General features: G+C 38.0%; 3 protein-coding genes and 1 pseudogene across 3 annotated transcripts; 3 read left to right on the forward strand and 1 right to left on the reverse strand.

Annotated features, from left to right (window-relative positions):
- The first annotated feature begins 7,476 nt into the window (after positions 1-7,476).
- On the forward strand, positions 7,477-8,451 carry LOC112084537 (annotated as a pseudogene).
- A 430-nt stretch (positions 8,452-8,881) lies between these two features.
- LOC112084538 (protein ANTAGONIST OF LIKE HETEROCHROMATIN PROTEIN 1-like) lies at positions 8,882-10,042 on the forward strand. The gene has a single exon (XM_024153686.1). It carries the CDS (start codon positions 8,882-8,884, stop codon positions 10,040-10,042), a length of 1,161 nt encoding a protein of 386 aa, XP_024009454.1.
- Positions 10,043-11,478: 1,436 nt separating this feature from the next.
- LOC112084539 (sucrose synthase 4) lies at positions 11,479-20,112 on the forward strand. The gene is given in 13 exon segments (XM_024153687.1): positions 11,479-11,502; positions 11,721-11,782; positions 12,034-12,125; positions 12,128-12,167; positions 12,248-12,526; positions 12,575-12,681; positions 12,684-12,757; positions 12,836-13,028; positions 13,031-13,175; positions 13,177-13,246; positions 13,318-13,469; positions 19,827-19,848; positions 20,011-20,112. Coding segments are annotated over 13 exon segments (1,362 nt in total).
- Positions 20,113-20,546: 434 nt separating this feature from the next.
- Positions 20,547-22,441, reverse strand: LOC18013819. Its single transcript, XM_006419070.2, has 3 exons — positions 22,365-22,441; positions 21,066-21,522; positions 20,547-20,803 (listed from the first exon to the last, which is right to left on the reverse strand). The coding sequence occupies exons 2-3, from the start codon at positions 21,514-21,516 to the stop codon at positions 20,775-20,777; spliced, it is 480 nt and encodes a 159-aa protein (XP_006419133.1). The 5' UTR covers positions 21,517-21,522; positions 22,365-22,441; the 3' UTR covers positions 20,547-20,774.
- Between the last annotated feature and the right edge of the window lie 3,875 nt (positions 22,442-26,316).

Genomic DNA, 26,316 nt, shown 5'->3' on the forward strand with positions numbered 1-26,316 from the left:
CTGGTGGACATAGGCTTGTTGGTGGTGCACCTGTTCCTGCTGAACATTGCCTTGGTGAAACCCCTGACCAATTCCAATACCAGCTCCCTGACCTTGAGCTTGTTGCTCCTGAACTGGTTGTTCTATATCTACCCCGTGATCTGCTTGGTCTGCCATCTCAGTCTGATCAAGTTGTCTACCACGTCTGTCTCTTCTCCTCCTTGGTACCAGAAGGTTGATGTTATCGTTTAGAGGAAAAGGAGGACCGCAGCTTCTTGATCTAGACCTGGTGTTCATACACCTGAAATCACAAACAGAACGTGAAAGGGATCAGTAAAACAAGAAAGTAAGCACTTGATCTCAAGAACAGATCAGAGCTTAATGCTAATCAAACCACAATTTGGCAACGGCGCCAATTGATAGATAAGACTTTTTATGGTCTCAGGGCTATCAATCCCCTTGTCAATGTAGCACAAAGAGGTTTATCAATCCAGATGTGGTGTTAGACACTAAGCTATATGATCAAGTTCTTAATTCAAGCAAACAAGAGTGGGTTTTGATTAATCTAGAGACAACTACAAACTTAAACAGGATTAAGGATTAATGAAATGCTTAAACAAGAACTAAACAATGACAAATGATGAGAATGTATGAATGATGATAAGAAAGGTCTTAGACATGATAGTGGATTAGGGTGCCTTCAGTGATAAACTAATGAGCTAATGAATCATATGATCAAGCAAGCCATTTAACATAAACATCTCTAACTAAGTTAATCCTCTCATGAAGGCATTAACTCCTATGCTAAATCAGTTTCAAACCCAATCATCATCAGTGAAACATGAGTTAACAAACATTAAGAATCAGTTTAATCTGTCATTTAAGCATATAAACAATCATTCCCATGATGAATAACACTTAAACCTCTAACAACTTTGGTTCAGGCATTTCATCAAACACTTTTGGTGCATGAAATGCCCAGAATCTAGACCACATATGATTTGTATGGATCTAGCATAGAGAACAAGTTGTAGAGAATGGAATATGCATGATCTAACCCCTAAGCTCGCTAATCTACCACTTAAGCACCCTAATCTACATATCTAAGACCTTAATATGGGATTACTCACTAATCATACTAATCTCTCTTAAACCTTTGCAAGTTGAGAAGATTAGCATGATTAATGATGAGAAATGGAGATAGAGATGATAGATTCAAAAGTAAACAGCTTTAAACACCCAGATCTCTTAAAACTCTCTTGATTAAACACTCAAAAATAGATATTTCTCTTCTTAATGGAGTCTTTTCACAAAAGAGACAAGAGACAAAGGGAATAAAACTTAGTTCTCCCCCAAAAAACCCTAAAAAGTATTTATACCTTCTTAAAAACGAACCGGGTCAGCCCGGAACAAACCGGGTCCTGACCCGGCTTTAATGGATAAAGTGGGAAAAGCTGCGGGTCGGTTCAGTATGTCCCAGGCCGCACACCTAAGTCGCAGTAGATGAAGACTTGTCTTGTGAGGCTTGAATCGCCTTGTCGGAGCCGCACGCCTATCTAGGAGTAAATTGCGAGTGTTTCTGCGGCATGGTCTCCTTCCTCTCCAACTCGCAGGGCTGAGCCAGTTTCTGGGGGATGTAGAAACTGTGCGGGTTGGTCTCTATTGCACTTAGGTCGCAGGCTCAAGTCGGAGTGAATTCCGAGTGATCGTGCGGCATAGATCCAGGCACGGATGACTCGCATGCCTAAGTCGCACGATTGTGGACTTAGCATTTCTCTTGCTCGGGAGCTCCAGACCTCTTCCAGTGATAGTTTACCCGCACATTTCAACTCGCAGCATCAGCATTCAGGCGTTCATCTTCAGGCCTGCGGGTTAACCAAGTCGCAAGACCATCTCTCAGCATCCAGAGCAGCTTAGATCACTTCGCATTCCGGAGAGTGTAACTCCTGTGATACTTGTCCGAATTGAATGATTTCGGTTGCAGAAGACAGAGGACTCATTTATCTCCAACTTTTGTGAAGGAAGTTTCAGTGCTTGGGAGGTGGAAGGCTTCCTGGAGGGCACATCTTTGCAGTGCATGTATACGACCAGAGAGAGGCGTCTAGACATGTGTCCATTCCGGAGGCCGTATCTTCCTGCTCATAGATCCGAATTGAATGCTCTTGGACGTTCTGGAAAGAAGACTCAAATGTCTCTGATTCTCATGAAGGACCCGGAAGCTGAATCGGCCTGGAAGTGCACCGTCCTTCGCATCCTTCAGAACTGATCTGCTCGGTCCGGAATACCTGCGAGACAGGGGTTTCTTCCGACGAGCTTATCTCTCTGCTCACGCGTCCGAATTCTACGATTCCAATTGCTATGAGACCGTGCTTCAATGCTCTCCAACTTCTATGAAGGACCCGCCATCTGAATCGGACTGGAAGGCTCCCCGGACAGGTGATTTCTGAGACTCGTTCGCACCCGGAGATTTTGGCCGATATACTTAATTCGCGGTACGCTAAAATGGCCGGTAAAGCTTCCCGCGGTACATGAAAATGGCCGGTAAAACCTTCCTGGCCAGCGAGAATGGCCGATAACCTCCATAGACTCAAGTTTTCCACTTTTTCAAGCTCTGCTCACCATTCCACCTCCTGGATTCATCTTTTCAGCTCCATAATCACCTGATAGACACTCAAAACATGCAAAGACTCATTGGGACCTAATGCATCTCCTAAGTTCTAAAACAAACCCTAAGGACCTAAAATACATGAAATAAAACATGATTTGGAATGATTTATGCAACCTAAATGATGCAAATTATGAACATATCACAAGACTCTAAAGCATCACCCCGTCTCAATTACCTTTGGAGATTCATCCTCAAAGAAGCCTTATGGAATCCTTGAAGATTGCCCACTAAAGATTGGTGAATGCATAGTTCCAACTGATTTTGTGGTTATGAAGATAAAGAAGACCAAAGAGCTTCCTCTCTTGCTTGGAACTCCTTTTCTGAATACCATTGGAGCTAAGATGGACTTTGATACTCAAAGAGTGGTGCTTACTAAGGTAGATGATGTAGTATCTTATCCTCTTAAGCCTCCTCTTGCTGGGTTTTGTGGAGTTATATCTGATGATTCTGATGAGTTGAAACACTATGAGATGAAGTATTTGGGGAGTATTGGAACTATAGAAGAAGCTCAACCCCTTGCATCTGTTGAGAAGAGGAAAGAATCCTTAGTAAGACCTGATCTTGATTTTGAAGGGGATTTCTTTAGTGATGATGAAGCTTGTTTGGAATCTCTATCTCCTACACCAAGTGAGAAGGAAATCAGCAGCAACAAAGGCAATGGTTCAGGGTCTCAAGACAAGAACCCAACAAGCACCAAACCATTCACTCTTGGGTCCTCTTCTCAAGTCTTAACTACCACTCCATGGAAGTTTGATGGTGGAGCTGTGGAATACAAGGACCAAAGCAATGGAGGATCAAAACCTTGTGCTAAAGTCAGGGAAATCCTCACACAAGAGCTCATAGACAAAGGGTCATCTGGAGTCCAAGAGCTGATGAACAAGGACCTCATGCTTGAATTCATGGACAAGACAAGGAGCATCAAAGCTCCGCCTTTCCCCAACTAAGAAAAGGTTCTGTAAAGTCAAACTTAGTGACTTAAAACAAAGTGCTCTTGGGAGACATCCCAAGCTTATCCTTGTACGTAACTTTTTTTAATCTTTTATCTTCCTTTTCATGTTATAGGATGTTTTGATGGGTTTTGTGAAGTTTTTTCAGGTCTAAGGTGACTTAGGGATGCTGTGGTCCAAGGACAAAGTGAAAAGGAGTCTGAGAACAAGCTGAGAAAGGACTTAAGGCATCAGAACTGGTGATCCGCCGGGTGTGCTACATGGGTGTGCGAGATGGACAAGGTCAGGTCCCATCTCGCACACATGCTCGCAATTCAAACCTACATGGGTGTGCGAGTCAGTTTTACAAGAACCATGTCGCACATATGTTCACTTGGTGCTGCTAGATGGCTGTGTGGCTCAGAAAACAGAGATCCAAGTCGCACAAGATCTCGCAAATTGAACCTACATGGGTGTGCAGGTTGGTGTCTTCTAGGTCCATGTCGCAGCAACAAAGAAATGCTAGAACTTTCAACAAGCTTTATGTGCGACTTTGGTGTGTTAGATAGGAAGGAGAGCAGCACATGCCACACAACTGAAGAAAGCCAAGCTTTATGTGCTACTTAGGTGTGCGAGTTGGTGTCTTCTAGGTCCATGTCGCACAAGGGAGTATAAGCCAGCCAAATCCATCTCTAGTGATGGCTAGCCTCATCTGGTGCAGATACTCACTCCCCCTTTGCATAAACACCACACCAGGTATCACTCCAAACTCGTGTACATGTGAGCATTTAGCATTTTTCTTTATCTTTTGCATTTGATGTTTGTTTTTCCTCTTTCTCATTCTTTTATAACACAAGGGACTGTGTTATTTAAGTGTGGGGAGAGGCTTTGTGTTTACTAATCATGTTTTCTATGTTCTTATTTTTTCTTTTACATTTTGAGTCTCATTTGATCATGCATAGCATTTAAGTGCATAGAAAAAAACAAAAAATTTTGAAAAAATTGAAACAATTTCACAAAAAATGTTCATTTAGTTGCATCATTTGCATGGGAATAATGATAGATTTCTTTGAAAGAGCATCATCTTGAGAATTTGGTTCGTGACCCTAGTTATTAGTTCTTTGATGCTTGCAAGTGATGAAATGTGTAACAATGTTTGGACCTTGATTAAAGCAAACTTTGAATTGAATTCAGCCTTAGCAAGTGGAACTTTTAATCTGATTTTGAATTATCATGTAATGTTTGTTTAGATGAACTTGTGATACTTATACATATTTGAGCTAGAAACCCATTTTTTACCACTTTTTTTCTTAGCTCAAATAGCTGATTCCATACTTTGGATCGGTTTCCACACCCTGAACCCAACCTTCCTTCAAGCCCAATGTTTGTGAGCGTTGAGAGGCCACCTTGGATCAAACTTAGAAGAAAGTGTTAGGTTTAGAGAGAAAAGGGTAAGCCTCATGGTGTTTAGTTCCATCATCAAGGAACAAAGAGGTCTTGGCAAGAATTAAGTGTGGGGGAATGGTTTGTTGGTGAGAGCTCAAAAGAGAGATGTGTGGAAAGTGGAGAGTGATGAGAGCTATGGGATGAAAAGAAAGAAAATGGATTGGGGTCTTGTGTTAAAAAAATAAAAAAAAGCTCTGGTGTTTTAAAAAGGAAAGGTCCAGCCTATAAGTGAGAAGAATGAAAGAAAAGAAACCAAAAGGCTCAAATGTCTAAAGAGATAAGAAAAGAGGCTGGAAAGTGCTAAGTGAAAGAGAGCTAGTGTAAGGTCTAGACCCCAATGTCAGTGTGTATAAATGAAAAGTGAATCCCCTAGTGAGAAAAGAAAAAATGAGTGAGGAGAGAAGTGTGAGACTTTAGGTTAGAGGCATCTTAGGTATTGGGGTGAGATAAGTTCTTGCCCTTGTATGCATCAGTTGCTTTTTACTTTTAACCTTCTGCCAAAATTTGATCATTCAAAGAGAGATCCCTTGCTGCATTAAACACATAATCATTGAATGAGATCATCTTTGTCTCATAATCTCATCCCTTAGCCAAACAAGTTCATCTGAATAAGCACCACTTGATCCACATGGTTACAACTCAATGAATGAAAAAAGGCTGAATGATAAGAATGCTTGTGTAGGTCAAGGTTTGAACTTCTTGCATCAAAAGTATTCCTTGTATTGCATCTTAGAATTAGTAACTAGGACTATGAGCTTGAACTATTTTGATGGTTAACTCTCTCTCTTTAAAAAAATGTGAACTCCCAACCTCCAGCCCTCTCTCTCATTTGTTCTTTTTGCTTGGGGACAAGCAAAGGATAAGTGTGGGGGAGTTGATATATCTATAAAATACATCATTTTAGTGTACATATGTAAGTCCAAATCATGTCTTATTTCATGCATTTTAGGTTCTTAAGCATTAATTTTGGACTTAGGAGCTTGCATTAGGTTCAAAAGAGTTTTGCATGGTTTGGAGTGTTAAACATGTGCTTATGGAGCTTATTTGGAGTGGAGAAAGTGAACCAGATGAAGAAATGGTGTTTAAATGATCAAAAATGGTGGAAAATGGCAATTTGGAGTCTCTCGGAAAAAAAACTGTACCGCAGGTGATGTTTCTCGGCTAAGATCCATACCGTGGGCAGGGTCTCTCGGCTAAAACGCGTACCGGTCGCTCAAGCCTCAGCCAAAAGTCTCTTATGCCGATACGTTTTAAAGACCGCGTTACCGAAAGATCTTCCCGGCCAATTCAGCTTCCGGGGTCTTCAAACAAAAATAAGATAATTGAGTCAAGGTTCCAGAAAACTTGGAATCAAGTCATTTGACGCAGTGATCTGAAAGATATGGCCAACTGAAAACGAACCTATCTCGCGTTCATTCTGGAGCAACCTGATACGCCTCAAAGACGCTGTTACCGGAAAGCCTTACCGTCCGATCTGGCTTCCAGGGTCTTCATAAAAGTTTAAGATCATTGAGTTTAGTTTCCAGAACGCTTAGAATCAGGAGATTTGGAAATATTATCTGGGAGATATTGCAATCTCAAAAAGGACACGTCTAGAAGCCAATTTGGACCTGTGCAATGCACTTCAAAGATCAGCCCTCCGGGAGCCCTTTCTAACTCCGGATACACTCGCACTCTTCAGCAATGTTCTAGATGATTGAGCTGCCTTCCCTGTGGTGTTTTAGTCAGGTCATTTGGACCAGTATTCCAGGAGTTATGCTGCCTCAAACGCAAATTGGTCCAAACAAATGAGAAATGCTGCGACTTGGGTGTGCGACTTGGTTAACTTGCACCCATGAATGTTCATACTCTGGAAGTAAGCTGTGACTTTAAAGATGCGGGTAAGGAGACTCTGAGAAAGGTAGAGACTCCCAGAATCAAATTTGGCTAAGTCCAGAAGGCTGTGGGAGTTGGACATGAAGTGGAGCCATCTAGCACATGTGTTCGTAAATGAGACCAACTTGGACGTGCGACTTGGACAGGGACATGACCATCTCGTACATCAGGCACAAGACCCAACTGAACCGGGTCAGTACCCAGTTTTTCCTGGGCTGAGCCGGTCCAAAACCCTTAGTATAAATAATTTTTTGGAGAAAAACCCTTGACATCTTTCATTCTCTTTTTGAGTTTCTTCTCCCCTTTTTGTCAAAAACGAGTTTTTTAAGAGATGTCTGAAGGATTCAATCAATCTAAAGCTGTTTCTTATCAATCTACCTTGGGTTCAAAAGTTGTGTGCAAGCTGTTTAAGAGCATCATCTTCCCAAGGTTTGGTGTCCCCAGAGTTGTGATCAGTGATGGTGGGACTCACTTTGTGAACAAGACCTTAGAAGGTTTGCTAAGGAAGCATGGGGTTAAGCACAATGTAGCATGGGCTTTGGAATCTTGCACATCATGTATTCGCCAAAATTTTGGGATGTGATGGTTTTATATGATGTTCACTCACAATCTCAACACTCTTCACGGCAAAGAAGAGAAGAATTGATCAACGAATATGCACTTGATGAAGAAGGCGTTGAGGACTCAGACACCGACAGCGGTGATATGCAACAAACACAAGTTTCTGACGCACAAGAGGAAGAAGAACTCTATCGTGTAACTGTTGACGATGATACACGCCATTCAAATGAATATAGAAGTGAACCAGTCCAATATTCTGCTCGTAAAGGCCAACGTGGGAGGGTCAATTTGCAATCTAACGTTAGACAAGGGATTAATTCGCAAAGATTAGGTGGAAGCTCACGGATTTCTGTTCCGAGTGGTTCAAGAGGAGGTCATAGAAGACAATCATTCGAGAACCATACAAGACACCATTGCTGGATATACAGAGTTTCAACGACAAAGTTTGTAACAACTTCGTCCACGTGTTTTTGACCAAGCTGACTATGATGAATAGAAAAAGGCAGAAGCCATATTCCTTGAGCTAAAAATTCCAAAGGGCACTATATTTTACTGGGCATGCCTTAATACATTGAAGAAGTTAGTATTGTGGCGTAAGTATTTCATTGATATAGCGGAAATCATAGACGAGGATAAGCTACAGCTCCTAGAAGCTATGACTGGTATTTCACGGAACAACCAAGATATGACAAAACAGTTAGGTTCTGGCCAATCATTTGGAAGTCCAAATTCAGGAGGGTTATCATCTGGTAGTCCATATTCCGGAGGGAAAAATTCAGGAGGATTATGGCCCTCCAACTTTCAACATTGGGTTAATGCTCAGCAATGGGGTTCACCTCAACCGTTTCCACAATGGAGAACACCACCAAATGCACAACAATGGGGCACACCACCAAATGCGCAACAATGGGGCACACTCCCAAATGCTCAACAATGGGGATTTTCCCCAAAATTTCAACCTTGGGTTTCACCATCAAACTTTCACGCAAGAGGTGAGACACAAAATTTTCAACAAGGCGGCTCATCAGGAATGACTCCAGCCAATTTTCAATATGGATTTCTATTTCAACATGAGTTTTACCAAACGCTCAACCAACAACATCCTGCGATCTTGATTTCACAAATTATTTTGAAACTGGACATCAAATTCCTAGACCATGAGGTATATTTAATATATAGGGTACCACACGAGGAAATAACACAAACGTAAACAAAGGTCGTCAAAGTTTTTCAGAAGATGATGATTAGCTTGTAACAATTGTGTTTAAATATTCTCGTTTATGTAATGAAATAATTAATATTTTTGTTTTTTGTTTTAGCTTTTTGTGTAATTGTTTAATATAAATTTATATTTTCTAATGATGTTTTTTTTATTCTGTGTTTAAAATTTCAGGCTTTTCGTTTATGTCAGTTACGATCAAAAAGCATGCACAACATAAATTACAAAGAGAGAATTGAATTGTGGAATTTGGAAAATGAAAAATTTATGGAGTTAATAATTCATCCAAGTTTGAATTACTATCATCGATATTTTGAAAGAGCGCCTGACCTAACAGACAGAGGTTTGGGATGGACAAATATTTGGCTTCGGCTACAACAAGATGCTAGTCTTCAGTTACTACGAATGTCAATTCCATGTTTTATAATGTTATGTGATACATTACAGACAAATTACAGTCTTCAACCAATATTCAATATGAGCATTGAAGAAAGTGTGGCTATATTTTTACGGATATGTGGGCACAATGAAATTCAAAGAGATGTTGGTTTGAGATTTTGCCGAAATCAAGAAACTGTGCAGAGAAAATTCACTGAAGTTCTTAGGGCTACTGAATTACTGGCATGTGATTGTATTAGAACTCCAACAAGAGAAGACCTAGACAGAGTTCCTGAAAGCCTTATACAAGATCGAAGATATTGGCCATTGTTCAATGGATTTGTTGAAGCTATGGATGGGACTCATGTATGCGTAAAAGTGAAACAAGAATTACAAGGAATTTATTGGGATCGACATAATAATCCATCCTTGAACATCATGAAAATATGTGATTTGAATATGTTTTTCACATATATTTGGAATGGAGCACCAGGTTCATGCCAAGATACAACCGTTTTGACAATGGCTCAACAAAGTGACTCAGAGTTCCCTTTGCTGTCACCAGAGAAGTATTATCTCGTTGATTCTGGTTATCCAAACAAACAAGGATTTTTAGCTCCATATAGATCATCACAAAACACAGTTGTGAGATATCATATGGCTCAATTCAATTCTGGCCCTGCTCCTAGGAATAAACAAGAACTCTTCAATCAAAATCATGCGTCAATGCGTTCTGTTATCCAGAGAACTTTTACATGTTGGAAGAAAAAGTGGAGAATTGTTAAGAAATTTCTAAGATATAGTGTTAAAATCCAAAAGAGAGTAGTAATGACTACAATGGGATTAAACATTTTTATCAAAATTTCAGATTTCGCAGATCCAGATTTTGCAAATGTAATGGCAGAGACAAATATAAACAATATAGATTCTGAATATGATTTAGATGACATTGAAGGAGCAGAGGCAACTGATGGACATTATATGATCTAAATAAGAGATAAAATTGCAGATATGTTGTGGAATCAAAATATTTGATGACTGTTTTTATTGTATTGTACTTAACTTATTCTGAATTATGGTTTTATCTTTTTTAGCAGTATTTGTATCGCAAAGAATAAACTTTTACTTGAAATAAAATTTGAATATTTGAAGTTCATAAATATATGAAATTTTTTATTGACCAAAATTAATAATGTAATTCTAATTATACTAATTATTATGTATTTTTAAAATATATTTATTAATAATCGTTAATCCGTACTGTTTTAGTCTTATTCACCATTCAAACATTTTATTGTAGATCAAAAGCTGTTTTTTCATTAATCAAACATTATTCTGTACCGCTAATTATATAGAAAGTATAATATATTTTTCTGCACGTACCATAGTTAAACCATACCACATTTTTAAATTGATGTTCCCGTACAGCCAAAAACGTTGTCACCATTTAGATTCTAAGAGTGTGGTACGTCAATTGTGGTGCGTGCGGAAAAATATATTTGCGGGACAAGTGCAGTTTGTGCCAAATAAGCGGTACAGAATAATATTTGATTGGTGAAAAAATAACTTGCGATCCACAATAAAATGTTTGAATGGTAAAAATTTAAAAACTATACGAACTACAGATTATAAATAAATACTATATTGAATTATCACAATTGTATTCTTGTTGGTTTTATGTTAGTAAAAAAATATATATATTTGTGAACATTAAATATCTAAATTTAATTATATTTTTTTGATATATATATACTATTAAATTAAGTAAAAAAATCATTAAAATTAAAAACAAAACAACAAAAAAATACCATCAAATATTTGATTTATCCTCAAACAATTTTTTTACACATTTAATAATGTATTCAATAATTTTATACGTTATCAAAATTGTTTATAACTGATAGGAGATCAGTTTGATTTAGTAATTACGATGATTTTATGTTGGTCTTATTCTGATTTTATATATTTATAAATTAAATTAACCATATTCTGATTAGAGATTAATTGATTCACATACATGTAATTTGATACAATTTATTCTTTTTATTTATTTTAAAGCTGATTTTATTTAAAAAGTTTTATTTATTTTTCTTTTTTATGGTATTGCTTGTTTATAAAAAAATAAAAGAAGGAAGTGAGAGAGATGTACTTTTTCGTTATATATAGAAATTTTTATTAATTAATAATAAAAATTCTTAAAAAGAAAGATAAAAAAATGTGTCCATTTTATTTATATGTATTTGATACAATTTATTTAAAGAGTTTTATATTTTTTTTTCTTATGGTTATGTATGTTATTTTGGTTAAAAAGAAGAAAGGAGGAAGTGAGAGTGTTACATATTTTTACGCATATATAAGAATTTTTTTTAATTAAAACATAATAAATATTATATACAGCGATTTTTGGTTTGGGCCGCTGGGATAAGATGGCGTTTCAGGTTTTAACAGAGGTACTCCTTTTTACCATTTCGACAAATCCACTAATTTCATTTAAAAAAAACGTAATTTCCTACATAAAAACACTGATTGGTGATAATACAGCAGTTTTTATCTTTTTTTGTCCAAAACCGCTTTTTCATTCTTACCATTCATAGCCTTAATTGGATAAAGAGATGATTCTTTCAATATTTTATTATAAACCACATCTATTAATTTCAAAATTGGTCAGAAATCTCTCGGTTATACATTCGACAAGATAGATGTGACGCCAAATTCTGTCAAAAACTCTTAGTGAATTTCTAACGGGTAGAAATAGATTGTTTTCTTAGTAAAAATAGACTGTTTTCTTGTAATGTTACATTGTCTTGGAAATGAAAAGTAACATTTAACTTACAAAGTTTAGAAAAAAAAAATGTTAGCTTTGATCAACTTTACAAGTCATAATCAATTTCTCTACATATAAGAGAAGCATTAATATTCATTGACTCCATCTCTTTACATTTCTTGATTTTATCAATTTTCTTTCTTTATACTCCGTGCAGCTGGAAGAAAGAGCTTTTCGAGTGTATGGAAAATGGCAAAGCCGAACGTGTACTAACGCGCGTCCAGAGCCAAAGAGAGTATTTGGATTAGACGTTGTTTCTCAAAGAAACGAAGTCCTTACTTTGCTCTCAAGGTACACACACAATACACCTGAAAAAATTAACTTCTCTTGAAAGATTACATTCCTGAATGCTCTGTTTCTTTATTTTTCAGGGTTGAAGCCAAAGGGAAAGGCATTCTGCAACATCACCAGATCATTGCTGAATTTGAGGCAATGCCTAAAGAAACAGAGAAGAAGCTTGAAGGTGGAGCTTTCTTCGAACTCCTTTGATCAACTCAGAAAGCAATTGTGTTGCCTCCATGGGTTTTTTTAGCTGTTAGGCCAAGACCTGGAGTTTGGGATTACATAAGAGTAAACCTCCTTGCTCTTGTTGTTGATGAGCTTCAAGCTTCTGAGTATCTTCACTTTAAAGAAGAGCTCGTAGAAGGAATGCTCTCTGTCTTTTCTTTTAGTCAACCAATAATATGACTAAATTGCAGTAAGAATGGCATTTTCACTCTCGAGCTTGACTTCGAGCCCTTCAATTCTACATTCCTTCCTCCTACGCTCTCCAAATACATTGGAGATGGCGTTGAGTTCCTAAATCGTCAAAGCTCTTCCACGACAAGGAGAGATTGCGTCCTCTGCTCAAGTTCCTCTGCCTCCATAGCCACGAGGGCAAGGTTTGATCCCCAAACAACTCTTCCCTCCATTTTTTGACTGAATAAAAAGTTTTAATAAGTCTGTTTTACTCTGTGTAGACTATGATGCTTAACGACAAGATCCAGGGCCTAAACATACTGCAATACATTCTTAGGAAAGCAGAGGAGTATCTGATGGAGCTGAAACCCGAGACACTTTACTCGGAGTTTGAGCACAAGTTCCAGGAGATTGGTCTGGAGAGAGGTTGGGGAGACACCGTAGAGCGTGTCCTGGACATGATCTGACTTTTTCTTGCCTTCTCGAGGCACCAGACCCTTGCACTCTCGAAAATTTCCTTGGAAGGATCCCAATGGTGTTTAACGTTGTGATCCTCTCTCCGCATGGTTATTTTGCTCAGGACAATTTTCTTGGTTACCCTGACACTGGTGGTCAGGTTAGTAATTAAACACTTTGAAATGTTCGGTTTTCTTTCTCAACAAGAACTTAACATTACTCCAAGAATCCTCCTCGTAAGCTCAATGATTCTTCTTCTTGTGTCTATGTGATGATGTTTGAAACTTTCTATCTTATGTTTTCACAGATTACTCGGCTGATTCCTGATGCAACAAGAACCACTTGTGGTCAGCGTCTAGAGAAAGTATACGGATCTCAGTATTGTGACATCCTCCGTGTGCCTTTCATAACAGAGAAATGTATGGTTTGCAAATGGATCTCGAGGTTAGAGGTGTGGCCGTTGTTGATATGCCTTGAATCCTGGTGCATAGAAGCTTCCTTGTTGATGCTTGCAGATGCGTGCAGGCTGCACGATTAAGCATACAAGCTGCAGGATCAAGCATGCAGGATGCACGATCTAGCATGCAGCGTGCACGATCAATCATACAGGTTACTTGCAGTATATTAAGTTTACATGCTGCGTTTTGAGGTAGCGTGTGTAGGTTTACACGCTGCACGCTGAAGCTGATGTTGAGATCTACATGCTGTGCAAGCTGATATCAAAGACTACAGCCTGCGTGAGCAATGTAGAGGTCTGCGTGCATTTGGGGCCGCTATTTCTGCATGAAGGTTCTTACATGGGCCTAAGTGAACGAGCCCAATTGTGATTAAGGTTAACTAGGATTTATGCTATAAGTAACCATGTTAACCTAATCTCTGATGTAATCTTAAACTTTCTGTCTCTGTGGTAAAATCAGTCTCCTTTGCCCGTGGACGTAGCCAACACATCGTTGGTGAACCACGTTAATTCTGTGTGCAATCTGTACATTTACTGTTTTCTTCTTGCATCTATTACAACAAACTGGTATCAAAGCTTCAGGTTGTGGGAGTTTTCCGTGTCTGGTGAGAAGATGTCTGAAATAAACGTGAAGATTGACAAGTTCACTGGGAGAAACAGTTTCAGACTCTAGCAAATATAGATGCAAGCATTGCTGTAGCGACAAGGTTTGTGAGCGCCACTAGTTAAAAATAACAAGGGTGACCCTGCTGAGATGGCAAGTCTAGAAGAAAAAGCACATGCATCAATTTTTTTTGTGTCTTGCAGATGATATCATCGTCGAGGTTGCAAGAAAAACGATTGCGGCTGGATTATGGGGGAAGTTAGAGACGTTGTATATGACAAAGTCTCTAACGAACAAGCTGCTTCTGAAACAACGTCTTTTCGAATTAAGAATGCGGGAAGGTATGTAACTCAGGGATCATTTAGATCAGCTAAACACATTACTGCTAGAATTACGTAGTATTGATGTTAAGGTGGAGGATGAGAATGCTGCACTGCTTTTGTTGATATCACTATCGCTATCATACGAGAAATTTGTGCAATCATTTATAGTCGGTAAAGAGACTATATCTCTGGAAGATGTCTGATTATCCCTTCATAGTATAGAGCTTCGACATCAGGCATCATGTACATTTGCAGATAATCAAGCTTTCAGATTGCTTGTTAGTGGTGAAAATAGCAGGCAGAAGAATGTAAGGAGCACATTCTCGAAAGGTTTTAAACCAGATGATATCTGCAATTACTGTAAGGAAAAAGGGCATTGGAAAACTGATTATCCTAAGACGATGAAGCAATCCGCTTCTGTTACTGTAGCCGACGGTGACAGTGTGAGTCAGAAGGAGATATTGCACTGGCTGTGAATGAACACACACTTCCTTCTGATGTGTGGATCCTAGAAACCGGAGCATCCTATCATATGTGTCCACGAAGAGAGTGGTTTTCCACACCTGAGCATATAGATAATGGCAGTATCAAGATGGCTAACAGTTCTGCATGCGAAGTTGTTGGGATTGGATCAATCAACATTAGGACACATGATGGTAGATTCTATACGTTGAACAATGTGAGACATGCTCCTTCTATGACAAAAAAAATTGATATCTCTGACTCTATTGGACAGCAGGAGTTTGAAGTATTCTGGTGGAGATGGAGTGTTGAATGTCTGCAAGGGTTCTAACACGATCCTGAAGGGTTTCATACATGGTATCTTGAACATCTTGCAAGGTTACACGGTTACAGGCTCAGCTAATATTGCATCCCCAAATATTCACAAGGAAGATATGACAACGTTATGGCACATGAGGCTTAGCCATATGAGTAAAAGATGAATGCAAATTCTGTCAAAGGAAAATCTTCTTGGTAGTCATGAAGTCAAGAGTCTGATGTTTTGTGAAAATTGTGTCTATGGAAAGCTTCACCGCAGCAAGTGTCCTAAGACCGTTCATAGAACAAAAGACACACCAGATTATATTCATTTTGACTGTTGGGGTCCTTCTCGCGTGGAGTCTTTGGGAGGTCTCTGATATTTTGTATCCATAATTGATGACTACTCAAGAGAAAACCTGGATGTTCATGCTGACGCACAAAAGTGAAGCTTTCAAGAATTTCAAGCAATGGAAATGATGCGGTCATCGAACCAGAAGAGAAAGCCACAAACCAGAGATGATGCAGCTCAACCCTAATCCACCATGGACATCCTTGAAAAGCCTTTCAGAAGCCCAGAACCATGGAGAATCAAGGAGTGCCGGCCCAAACAAGCCCACAAACTCAAAATCATTCAAATAGCCCGTTAAGGACATATGCTCATCTCTTGAAGGATTTCAGCCCAACCACGAAGAAATAATCCAACACCCTACTTGGTCCACATTCCTGACCCATCAAGGATCCAAGAACAGCTCGGACCTGGCCCAGATCGGTTCATATCAGTTCACAAACCGGCAGTTGACCCGAGAGACATTAAATCAATCAAAAGATAGACTTTCCATATTTGGCACTATGAGGATTCGTGTATGGCATCCAGGAGAGTTTATATTTGATCTAGAAGCTTTTGAGAATCATTCAAATACATCACCATGCAGGAGATTAGGCTGATTCCCTTGACCTCTCATTTTCCATATATGGAGCCAATTACATCAAATATGGTCAACCAGACATATCTCTTTAATTTATTTGAACAGGCTGATTTGGAGACCATAAACAAGATCCAGAATATTCCAAGGCGTCCCTACTTCATGCCCAAGCTGTCCAGATACAAGGAACCTTCACATTTTCCACATGCTACCAAAAATCAAGTAATAAAGGCCATATCAATCAAACCTTTGATTGATTTCTTATTTATATTAATTATTTGATTTATTTTCTTTGTAAAAATGTGTGTATGAGCTCTATATAAGCTCAATCATTTCCTTGTAAAAATCACCCTGGAATTAATCAAAAAACGTTTTAAGTTTCTCTTGCAAAAGTCTTGTCGTTTGTGTTTTGTTCATTAGAATTGTGTGGAATCACTTCTCTTGTGTTTGTGCGATCTATAGAGAGTGTATGTGATTCCTCACTCGAGAAGTCGTGTGAGTCTTTGTCTCTGTGTGGAATCACTTAGACTTAGGCTTGTGATCTCATCTTGAAGGCTTTCACACCTTTGTGTGGTGATCTTCGATCCATCTAACTTGTCAATTTTTACATCTTGTGATCAATAAGATTTGGTGGATTCCAATCTTACATCAGGAATACTTTAGTAGAAAAATCAAACAGTGAAGAAGGTTAAAAGGTTGCGGAGATATACTGGCTTGGAGTTCTGTTTGTTGGATTTTCACTCAATTCTGTATGGATGAAGGTGTTGCGCGTCATCACACAATTAGAGATACACCTCAGCAAAATCGTGTAGCTGAATGGATGAATCAGACGTTACTAGAAAGGGTGAGGTGCATGCTCTCAAATGATGGCTTAGAAATAAGATTTTGGGTCGAGGCTGTAAATACTACATGCTATTTGATTAATCATGGACCACACAAAGGTATTGAATGCAAAACGCCAATTGAGATGGGACAGGTAAACCTGCCGACTACACTTACCTGAAAGTTTTTGGTTGTCCAGTCTATTACCACGTGAGTGAAGGCAAGCTTGAGCCAAGAGCAAAGAAGATAATACATGATCTTCCATCAGAAAGGAGAGTTATTACAAGCAGAATTGTAGTATTCGATGAAAGTTCTATGATCAGATTCTCAGGAGAGCCTACGTTTTCTGCAGAGAGTGGTAGTGTTGACAAGCAGGTGGAGCACGACGTTGAACGTGAAGAGAGCGATGTGCAGCAACACCAAGAGGGTCAAGGAAAATAAGTAAAAGAATTTAAACCAGAACCAACTCTACAAGAAACTCAACCATCTGGAACTACAGCATGCAGTATTGTGAAAGATAGACCAAAGTGGATAGGAGTTGGACCGCCAGTGAGATATAGTTTTGAAGATATGGTCGGATATGCACTACAGATCGCTGAAGAGGTAGATACTTATGAGCCTTCTACGTACAGAGAATCCATATCAGGTATGATGCTGAAAAATGGGTATCTGCAATGGGAGACGAGGTGCAGTCTCATGATAAGAATCAGACATGGGATGTGGTCGGACAACCACCAAGGAGAAAGATTGTTACTTGCAAGTGGATTTTCAAACTAAAGGAAGGGATATCACCTGCAGAAGGAGTCAAGTACAAACCTCGGGTTGTTGCGAGGTGTTTCAATCAAAGAAAGGAGTTGACTACAACAAGTCACCAGTAGTCAGAGACACTTCAATCAGAGTGCTGCTACCAATATTGGCATGTCAGGGTCTGCATCTTGAACAACTTAATGTGAAGACTGATTTTCTTCATGGAGAGTTGGAAGAAGAGATATACATGACTCATCCTGAGGGTTTCGAAGTTCCAGAGAAGGAAGACTATGTGTGCAAGTTGAGAAAGTCGTTCTATGGTCTTAAGCAGTCTCCTACACAGTGGTATAAGAGATTTGCCAGCTAGATGAAAAAGTTGGGATACATCAGGATCCTTTATGATTGTTGTGTCTACTACAACAAGCTAAAAGATGGATCATATATTTATATGGTGCTTTACGTGGATGACATGCTGATAGCTGCAAGTAAGATGTGTGACGCTCAGAAGCTGAAGGATCTTCTTAGCTCCGAATTTGAGATGAAAGATCTGGGTGCAGCGAAGAAGATTATAGGAATGAAAATCTTCAGAGATAGAAAACAAATGAAGCTTTTCTTGTCGCAGAAAACCTACATCGAAAAGGTTTTAGCAAGGTTTGGAATGTCTTCAGTCTGAAGAAGAAATTGAGTATATGTCTCGAGTTCCTTATGTTAGCGCTGTAGGAAGCCTGATGTATGCTATGGTCTTCACACGACTAGATTTAGCACATGCAGTCAGTATTGTTAGCAGGTTCATGGGACATCCAGTAAAGGAATAATGGCTGGCTGTAAAGCGGATTTTTTCATATATTAGAGGTACATCTGAGAGTCCATGTTAGGTGACAGGCTATCTGATTCTGATTATACTGGAGATATAGATAGCAGAAGATCAATGACATGCTACGTGTTCACTTTAGGTGACTCTGTTATTAGCTGGAAAGCAATACTACAGTCTACAGTGACTTTGTCTACTACAAAACCAGCAGGTAAAGAAGGTATCTGGTTGACGGGACTGGTTAGTGATCTACGTCTGCAGCATGATCAAGCTATCATATATTGTGACAGTCAGAGTGCGATTTGTCTATCTAAATATCAAGTTTATCCTGAAAGAACCAAGCACATTGACGTAAGGTATCACTTTCTTAGAGGTGAGAAGTGAGGATCAACGTGAAAAAGGTAGGAACTGCTATAATCCTGTAGATATTTTCATGAAGGCAGTTCCTCAAAGCAAGTTTAAAAATTGTTTGGACTTGCTGAACATCACAAGCTGCTAATCTGGCCCGAGTGGGCGTCTTGCTCTGCATGAGCATCAGTGCCCGGTGAAGGGTGTCTGGCTCCGTAGGAGCATCTGAGTCCGGTTTTGGACATCTGGTCTGAAAAGAAGTCGAGTTTTATGATAGTTGAAACATCTGGCACATCTAGCACACTAAGTGTGCATGTTTGGCATTCTGAGGCAAAGGAGACGTTTGGTACATCTGGCACCATGATGGTGCATCTAGTACATCTGTTAGTAGGATTGAAGTTGATACACCTTAAATCCTAATGCGTAGAAGCTTCCTAGAGGATTCAAGTCAAGGTGGAGACTTGTTGATATTCCTTGAATCCTGGAGCATAGAAGCTTCTTGGCGTTGATGCATGCAGATGCGTGCAGGCTGCACGATCAAGTATACAGGCTGCAGGATCAAGCATCCAGGATGCACGATCCAGCATGCATCATACACGATCAAGCATGCAGGTTACTTGTAGAATGTTAAGTTTACATGCTATGTTTTGAGGTTGCGTGTGTAAGTTTACACGCTGCACGAAGCTGATGTTGAGATCTACATGCTGTGAAAGCTGACATCAAAGACTACAGCCTGCGTGAGCAATGTAGAAGTCTGCGTGCACTTGGGCCGGTATTTCTGCATGAAGGTTCTTACATGGGCCTAAGTGAGCAAGCCTAATTGCGATAGGGTTAACTAGGGTTCATGCTATAAGTAACCATGTTAACCTAATCTCAGACGCATTCTGAATTTTTTGTCTACGTAATAAAATCAGTCTTCTTTGCCCACGGACGTAGCCAACGCATCGTTGGTGAAACACGTTAATTCTGTGTGCAATCTTTAGGTTTATGGTTTTCTTCTTGCATCTGTTACAACAGTTGTATCTAGAAAATTACACCGAGGTAAATCCTTTCTCTTGCTGCAAAATTTGATTATTCTTGTTCATGTTATTTGACTCAAACATATGAATGTGGATTTTTTTAACATGATGTTGCAACTTAGATCTTCAAAGAGTTGTAGGGGAAGCCTGATCATATCATTGGAAAACATACCATGGTGACCAGGCGGCTGAAACTCTTGCTGATTTCTTCACCAAGTGTAAGCAAGACCCATCTCATTGGGACCAGATTTCTTTTGGAGGGCTTCAGAGGATCCAGGAGAAGTAAGTATAAACTATCATTCATATCTTGTAGATTCCTCAATTCATCCTTATAATTTTTTAAAATTTTCAACTATATTTTGGGGTTTTTTTTTAGGTATATCTGGCAAATCTATTCACGGAGGCTCCTAACATTGACTGTTGACTAGGGCTTCTGGAAGCATGTATCAAACCTCGAAAGCCGCTGATATCTTGAGATGTTCTATGCACTGAAGTATCGCCCATTGGTACGCACTGAGGTCACTTTGTTCGACCCTTGATAGTGGTAACATATGTATCTTACTGTTCCTTTATGTCCTGCAGGTTCAAGCTGTCCCTCTAGCTCAAAATTTAGGTTACATACTTTCTCAACTGCCTAAATCACTAAAACTAAGCGTACTCCATTAAACAGATCATAGAAATAGTGACACCATGATATATTGGCAATAAAACAAATCTCTATCACACTGATTCCTTGACCATCAATTCCTCAATTTTTAACATATCATCTCTTCTCTTCCTTTTCACACAAAAACAAACAATGGAGAAGTAGAAGAAGAAGACAAATTAAAATCAGGAAAATACAAAGAAAAACTGATAATTGCCATTACGGGTCATCAGCACTAATACAAGTTAAAAAGAGAATGGTAATATAACAGAATAGAAAGAATTTTATATGTGACTTGTTATTTACTCTTCCGTTTCTAATGAATCTCGAGCTGCAAAACAAACAAATAAAACCCTATAAATCTCTAGTCTCTCCAAAATTATTAGACTACATTGAAGATTCAATATTTCCCTCAAACCAACATACTTTTTTAAAAAAAAAAAATTGTTCAAAAGTAACGTTAAATTGAGGCTAAGATGTTGTTTTTGATCTTTTGACTTTCAAAGTAAGAATTTAATATGTCGTATAGTAAAGAACGGTGTTAACTTTTTTTATTTAACAAGAGGGATGAAGAGGAAGAAGAGCTTATTTACCTGTGGTGTCATCTTTAGGATGGTTCTCAATGCACTTAAGTAAGAACTTGAAAGTCTCGACCTCGCAAGGTATGGTTAACGCTCCGCTGTGATCAAAGCCGTATTCTTCCTCAGCCTTCTCCAACAAGACCTTGAACAGAGAGTGGCTTAGAAAATTTGTGGGTATTATAAATCTCCGGAGCTCAGGTCCAACATAAACCGCCAAATACCCTTTAGGGACATCAGGTGGTGGCTCAGGACTTTGGCAAGTTTCCTCGTCGGAGTCACAAGTCTTCAAATCCAATAGCCTCTTGTTGATAACAGGTGAAATGATGGCTGTGTGCTTTCTAGCTCCCAACTCGGTATCATCTGACTTTGACCCAATCGTGACCGTTTGCCATTTTTGCAGAATCTCCTTTAGCCTCACAATCTGCTTGATTCCGGTTAACTTTGCCGCATTGTTTTCATCCATTTTATCCTAGTAAAGGATAAGATTTTCCCAGGAAATGCGCACGTCAGATTCCACAAATAGTTGATCAAATCAAAGTAAGAACCATATTACATTGTTCTGCTATATATTTATGGCATTGCTTAAGATCATCCAAGTCAATGTCTTCGAAATTAATCCAAAGATAGGTTAATAGATTGGACTAATTAGATGGATCGTCTAAATTTGGCACTTATTTCCAAAATAATGCGGTGGGAAAGTCGTAAGTAATCGAATGTCTATTTTTTACATACTTTTAATCATATTAAGCGAGCAGTAAAATAGCGTAAGAAAATCCTATTTGTTTAAGACACCCACAACAGCATGTTATTAACAAAAATGACGAGAAAAATCAATTTTAACTTATTATTTAACCTAGGCCTGAGCATTACCGAAAAAAGGTCGTCCATTGGCAGGTAAAATTCGGGTACATATAATTCGGAGATATAATATTACTATCCAAGTTACACCCAAAAAAAATAAGGATCTGAGAATATCAGACCGGATACTTCAAATCACAACCTGATTAAGAACCAATTTTTGAATAGAGCAAATAATGTTCGGGTAATTCGTATTATACTGTAATATCGATTTGAAAAACCATTAATCACTTAAATTCTCTTGTACTTTTCTCTAGCTTTCCTGCATTTTCCAGTAATCTAACCATAGACACGCAGAGAATCCAATGCACATCATTCACATAAAAAGAAATCCTCAAATTCCAAAATCATCAAGTAAAATTATGAACAAGACGAATACACATTTTGACTGTTGTAATCACCGAAGATCCGAATACCTGTTAATGCTCATTACATAAAGAATGTAAAAGTTACCAGAAGAGGAAATGGAAATGAAGCACTCTTAGACACGAAGAGGAAACGCCATAAAAAGTACAGATGTAACTCCGGAAGATTTTTTTTTTTTTTTTTAATAATATAATGATGAAGAGAGAAATTTCAAGTAACAGAACAAGGAAAACTAAAATTAAAGTTAAAATTAAAATTCTAAATTTAAATTATTGCTTATTTTGGTTTTCATTGACTATGTTTTGGAAAAGAAAATATTTTTCTTGGCATTCCCGTTACTTTCGCCATTACATTATTTAGATGGTTGTTTGGTTTGTATGTATTTTTTTGCTTCTTTTGTTACTCATGTATGTAAAACAAGTTAGGTTTGACAATGATAAGAGTGTTGAAATCATGTAATAATAAAAGTTTGAAGAAATTGTATGTAAAATATCTGATGGAATATTCTATGAAATATTACTTATGATTATACTATAAATAAGGAGACTTGTATGCTACATAAACAAAGCTAAGTGAGTAAGTTTAAGTTTGAAAAAAACTAAGGATTTTTGTAATCTTTGAGTGTTTCAAATGATAAAACCTTCCATTTTCTTATACAAGTTTTTCTAATATTCTGATACACATATCTAATTTTACTAAAACTCTCATTTGTGGTTGTACCACTATGAGTCTGGAATTCTGATATTAGAGACATGGTAGTTTAAGTTTTAGATCTTATCTTCCAAATAGGTATTGTACCTAGCTACGAGTTATTTTCATCTGAAAGCTGGTATGAAAATTATGCTCTGTGGTTGCCACCTAGTAGATCTTCTATACCTGAAATCATATCAATCTAAGAAAGAAGAATGTAGAAAAAAAACTTATGAAGTCATAATGATCAAAATACCTTGAGGCTCATAACACATAAAGTACAGTAAAACCTCTATAAATTAATACTCGATAAATTAATAATCACTATAAATTAATAAATTTAACTGGTTCCAAGTTGGGCCAATGTAAAAATTCATCAAATTCGATAAGATAAAAAGATAATAATTTTTTTTGAAATCCCTATGTAAATATATGGTCCCAACAAAAACATAAATTAATACTTATATATATTTATACAAATATATGTAAATATAGTATTTTGAAATATGACTAATGTGTTTGTTTTTACTTAAGGTTGAAATCTCATTGGATCTTATTTATTTAATTATTATATCAGTAGCTTTTATTGATGTTTTACGATATACATTCATAATTTATGATAAATTTTAATGTGATAATTGATTTTCTTATCTGTAAATGTTTTTAAATGTATTGTAGTGTTATCTTCAATTTTATCATCAATAATACGGATAGTAACCATAGTCTTTTATAAATTTTAAACTTATGAACATGTATATTTTTACATGGATAATTCAATATGGTATTAAAAACTATTTTATTGCGATAGTTATGATTGTTAAACATAATTTACATTACGAAATTTGTTAAAATTTTAAAATATAACATTATTCCAAAGAAATATTTAGAAAATTATAAGGGGAAAGCAAATTTTCTCTATAAATTAATAATTATTAATTTATAGATAAATTAATATCACGATAAATTAATAAAATATCATAGTCCCGACATTATTAGTTTATAGAGGTTTTACTGTACCTTGAGGCTCATAAAACACCTCATGTGGATTTTTTCAATATTTTTAGTGTGACATCCCAAATCTAGGGTTATGGACTATTTTTTTTTCAGCACCCTAACTCTTAAAAACCTTTCTCTAACTTTTGATCTAACTATCCAAGCCCACCAAAAAACCCCTAAACCCAAAAACCAAGTCCAAGCGTATATTATTCCTTAAAACCCTAAATCTAACCTATTCCATTTCCCCCTATATAAGGAACTCGTGCAAGGAAAGGAAAGCAGAGTCTCAACGCCGGTAATGCCCTACCGAAGTCCCGCCGCCACCCAGAACCTCCAGAGTTGAGCAGGTCCACCGGAGGAGAGAGAAAGAGAGGAGGAGGAGACCAATCCGACCAACCATCTTGTGAAGCATTTTCCCGGTGAACCGTTGCGAATCAGGGGACGATCTACACATCATTTTGATGATTGATAGTACTTGCTTGTTTGTTGTTTAAGTAGTTGACCATATGCATCATTCATAATTGGTTACCCAATTTTATTTATATTATGAATTAAACATTAATATGTGAATTAACAGAACTGAATGAAGTTGGAAATGGGTAATGATTGCGGAATCATAAATGTTGAAGGTGGAAGCTAGTGAGGAATAATAGTAATTAATCAGTGTGGAGTTAATGCTAGTGTGTGATTGTTTGACAGACTAAATATTGTGAAGTTGTAGTGATCGAGAAAGGACTGACAAATCATTGTCAAACCCTGTAAAGGGCGGTGGCACCAGGATTAATTCCCAAATCCTGTGATTGGGCAGATGCATTAATCGTCAAATCCATTTATGGGCTGTGGCATACAATGAGTACTTGGGACATGATGGTTCCTGGGGAATATGAAGCGTCTGTCTTGTTTGTAGTTATGAGTGAGTTTACCCGGCTGTGGCCGTCAAGCCCTGTGGGTTGTGGCAAAGGATTATGTCAAACCCTGTGTGGATCTAAGCAAATGATTATTGTCAAGTCCTGTGTGGGTGGTGGCAGAGAATGAGTATCTTGGACAGTGGTTCATCGGGAATGTAAAGTGTCAGTTTTAGTGAACTAATATAACAGTCATATTTATTAATTTAAAATAAAAGTTTCATTTATTGGCTAGCACATTATGTTTTTAATAAATTAAATATTATATTATGAATTTGTGGGCACTCATGCCTATATCTGATATATTCATAAATTGCATCATTTATTGTACATATTTAAGTCCAAATCATGTCTCATTTGCATACATTTTAGGTCTCTAAGCATTAATTTAGGACTTAGGAGATTGCACTAGGTCTAAGAGAGTTTTGCATGATTTAGAGTGTTAAACAGTTGCTTTTGGAGCTTATTTGGAGTGGAGAAACTGAACCTGGTGAAGAAATGGTGTTGAAATGATCAAAAATAGTGAAGAAAGGCAATATGGAGTTTCTCGGCAAAAGACTGTACTGCTGGTCGAAGTTTCTCGGCTGAAATCGATAACGCGGGTAGGATTCTTAGCCAAAACACGTACCAGCTGCTTAAGCTTCTCGGCCAAAAATATCTGGTGCAGATACATTTCATAAATCACGTTACCGAAAGGTATTTCCGGCCGATTCAGCTTCCGGGTTCTTCATCAAAGATTAAGATAATTGAGTCAAGCTTCCAGAAAAGTTAGAATCAAGGAATTTAAGGCAGTGATCTGAAAGATATGGTTACCGGAAGACAAATCTGTCTCGTACTCATTCCGGAGAAACCCAATACGCCTCAAAGACACCATTACCGGGAAGCCTTCCCTTCTGGTCTGGCTTCCAGGGTCTTCATAAAAGTTTGAGAGCACTGAGTCTATTTTCTATACCGATTGGAATAAAGATATTTGGAGTCGTGAGCTAGGAGATATTGCAATCGGAAGAAGGACATGTCTAGAAGCCAATTGGACCCGTTCAATGCACTTCAAAGATTAGCCCTCCGGGAGACCTTGAACTCACCTGATGCAATTGAGTTACTCATCAAATTTTGAGATGGTTGAGTCCCATTTCCCTTGTACTTGGTCTTCTGTCATTTGGAGTTGGGAGCTGAAAGTTACATGGAACAGAAGATAAGCATGTCAATTCGGGTTTCAAGGGATGCTACTGTGTGCTAAGTGTTATGTCATGCCTCGGTGTGAACATCTCGACTTGTCATGATAGCGAGGCCTATTTACAAAGATTTTGGACTAAACCTTGGGCTAAAACCTCGGTCATACAACACTGAGGCACCTTTGCTCACCAAACTGATCCCCAAACGACTAAGTATCAGCTTAAGCACCTATTGGGATCGATCTGGGATTTGTCTAAGTGTGGAAGCTGACCTCG

The sequence above is a fragment of the Eutrema salsugineum genome, unplaced genomic scaffold (assembly GCF_000478725.1).
Source record: "Eutrema salsugineum unplaced genomic scaffold, Eutsalg1_0 scaffold_4, whole genome shotgun sequence".
NCBI lineage: Eukaryota > Viridiplantae > Streptophyta > Magnoliopsida > Brassicales > Brassicaceae > Eutrema > Eutrema salsugineum.

Bases quoted from the DNA above. Each gene is read 5' to 3' on its own strand.
- LOC112084538 (XM_024153686.1), top strand. From the start codon at position 8,882: ATGCACAACATAAATTACAAAGAGAGAATTGAATTGTGGAATTTGGAA.
- LOC18013819 (XM_006419070.2), bottom strand. From the start codon at position 21,516: ATGGATGAAAACAATGCGGCAAAGTTAACCGGAATCAAGCAGATTGTG. The intron at 20,804-21,065 runs GTAAATAAGCTC...TTTGTTTTGCAG, and splicing joins TCCTAAAGATGACACCACAG to CTCGAGATTCATTAGAAACG.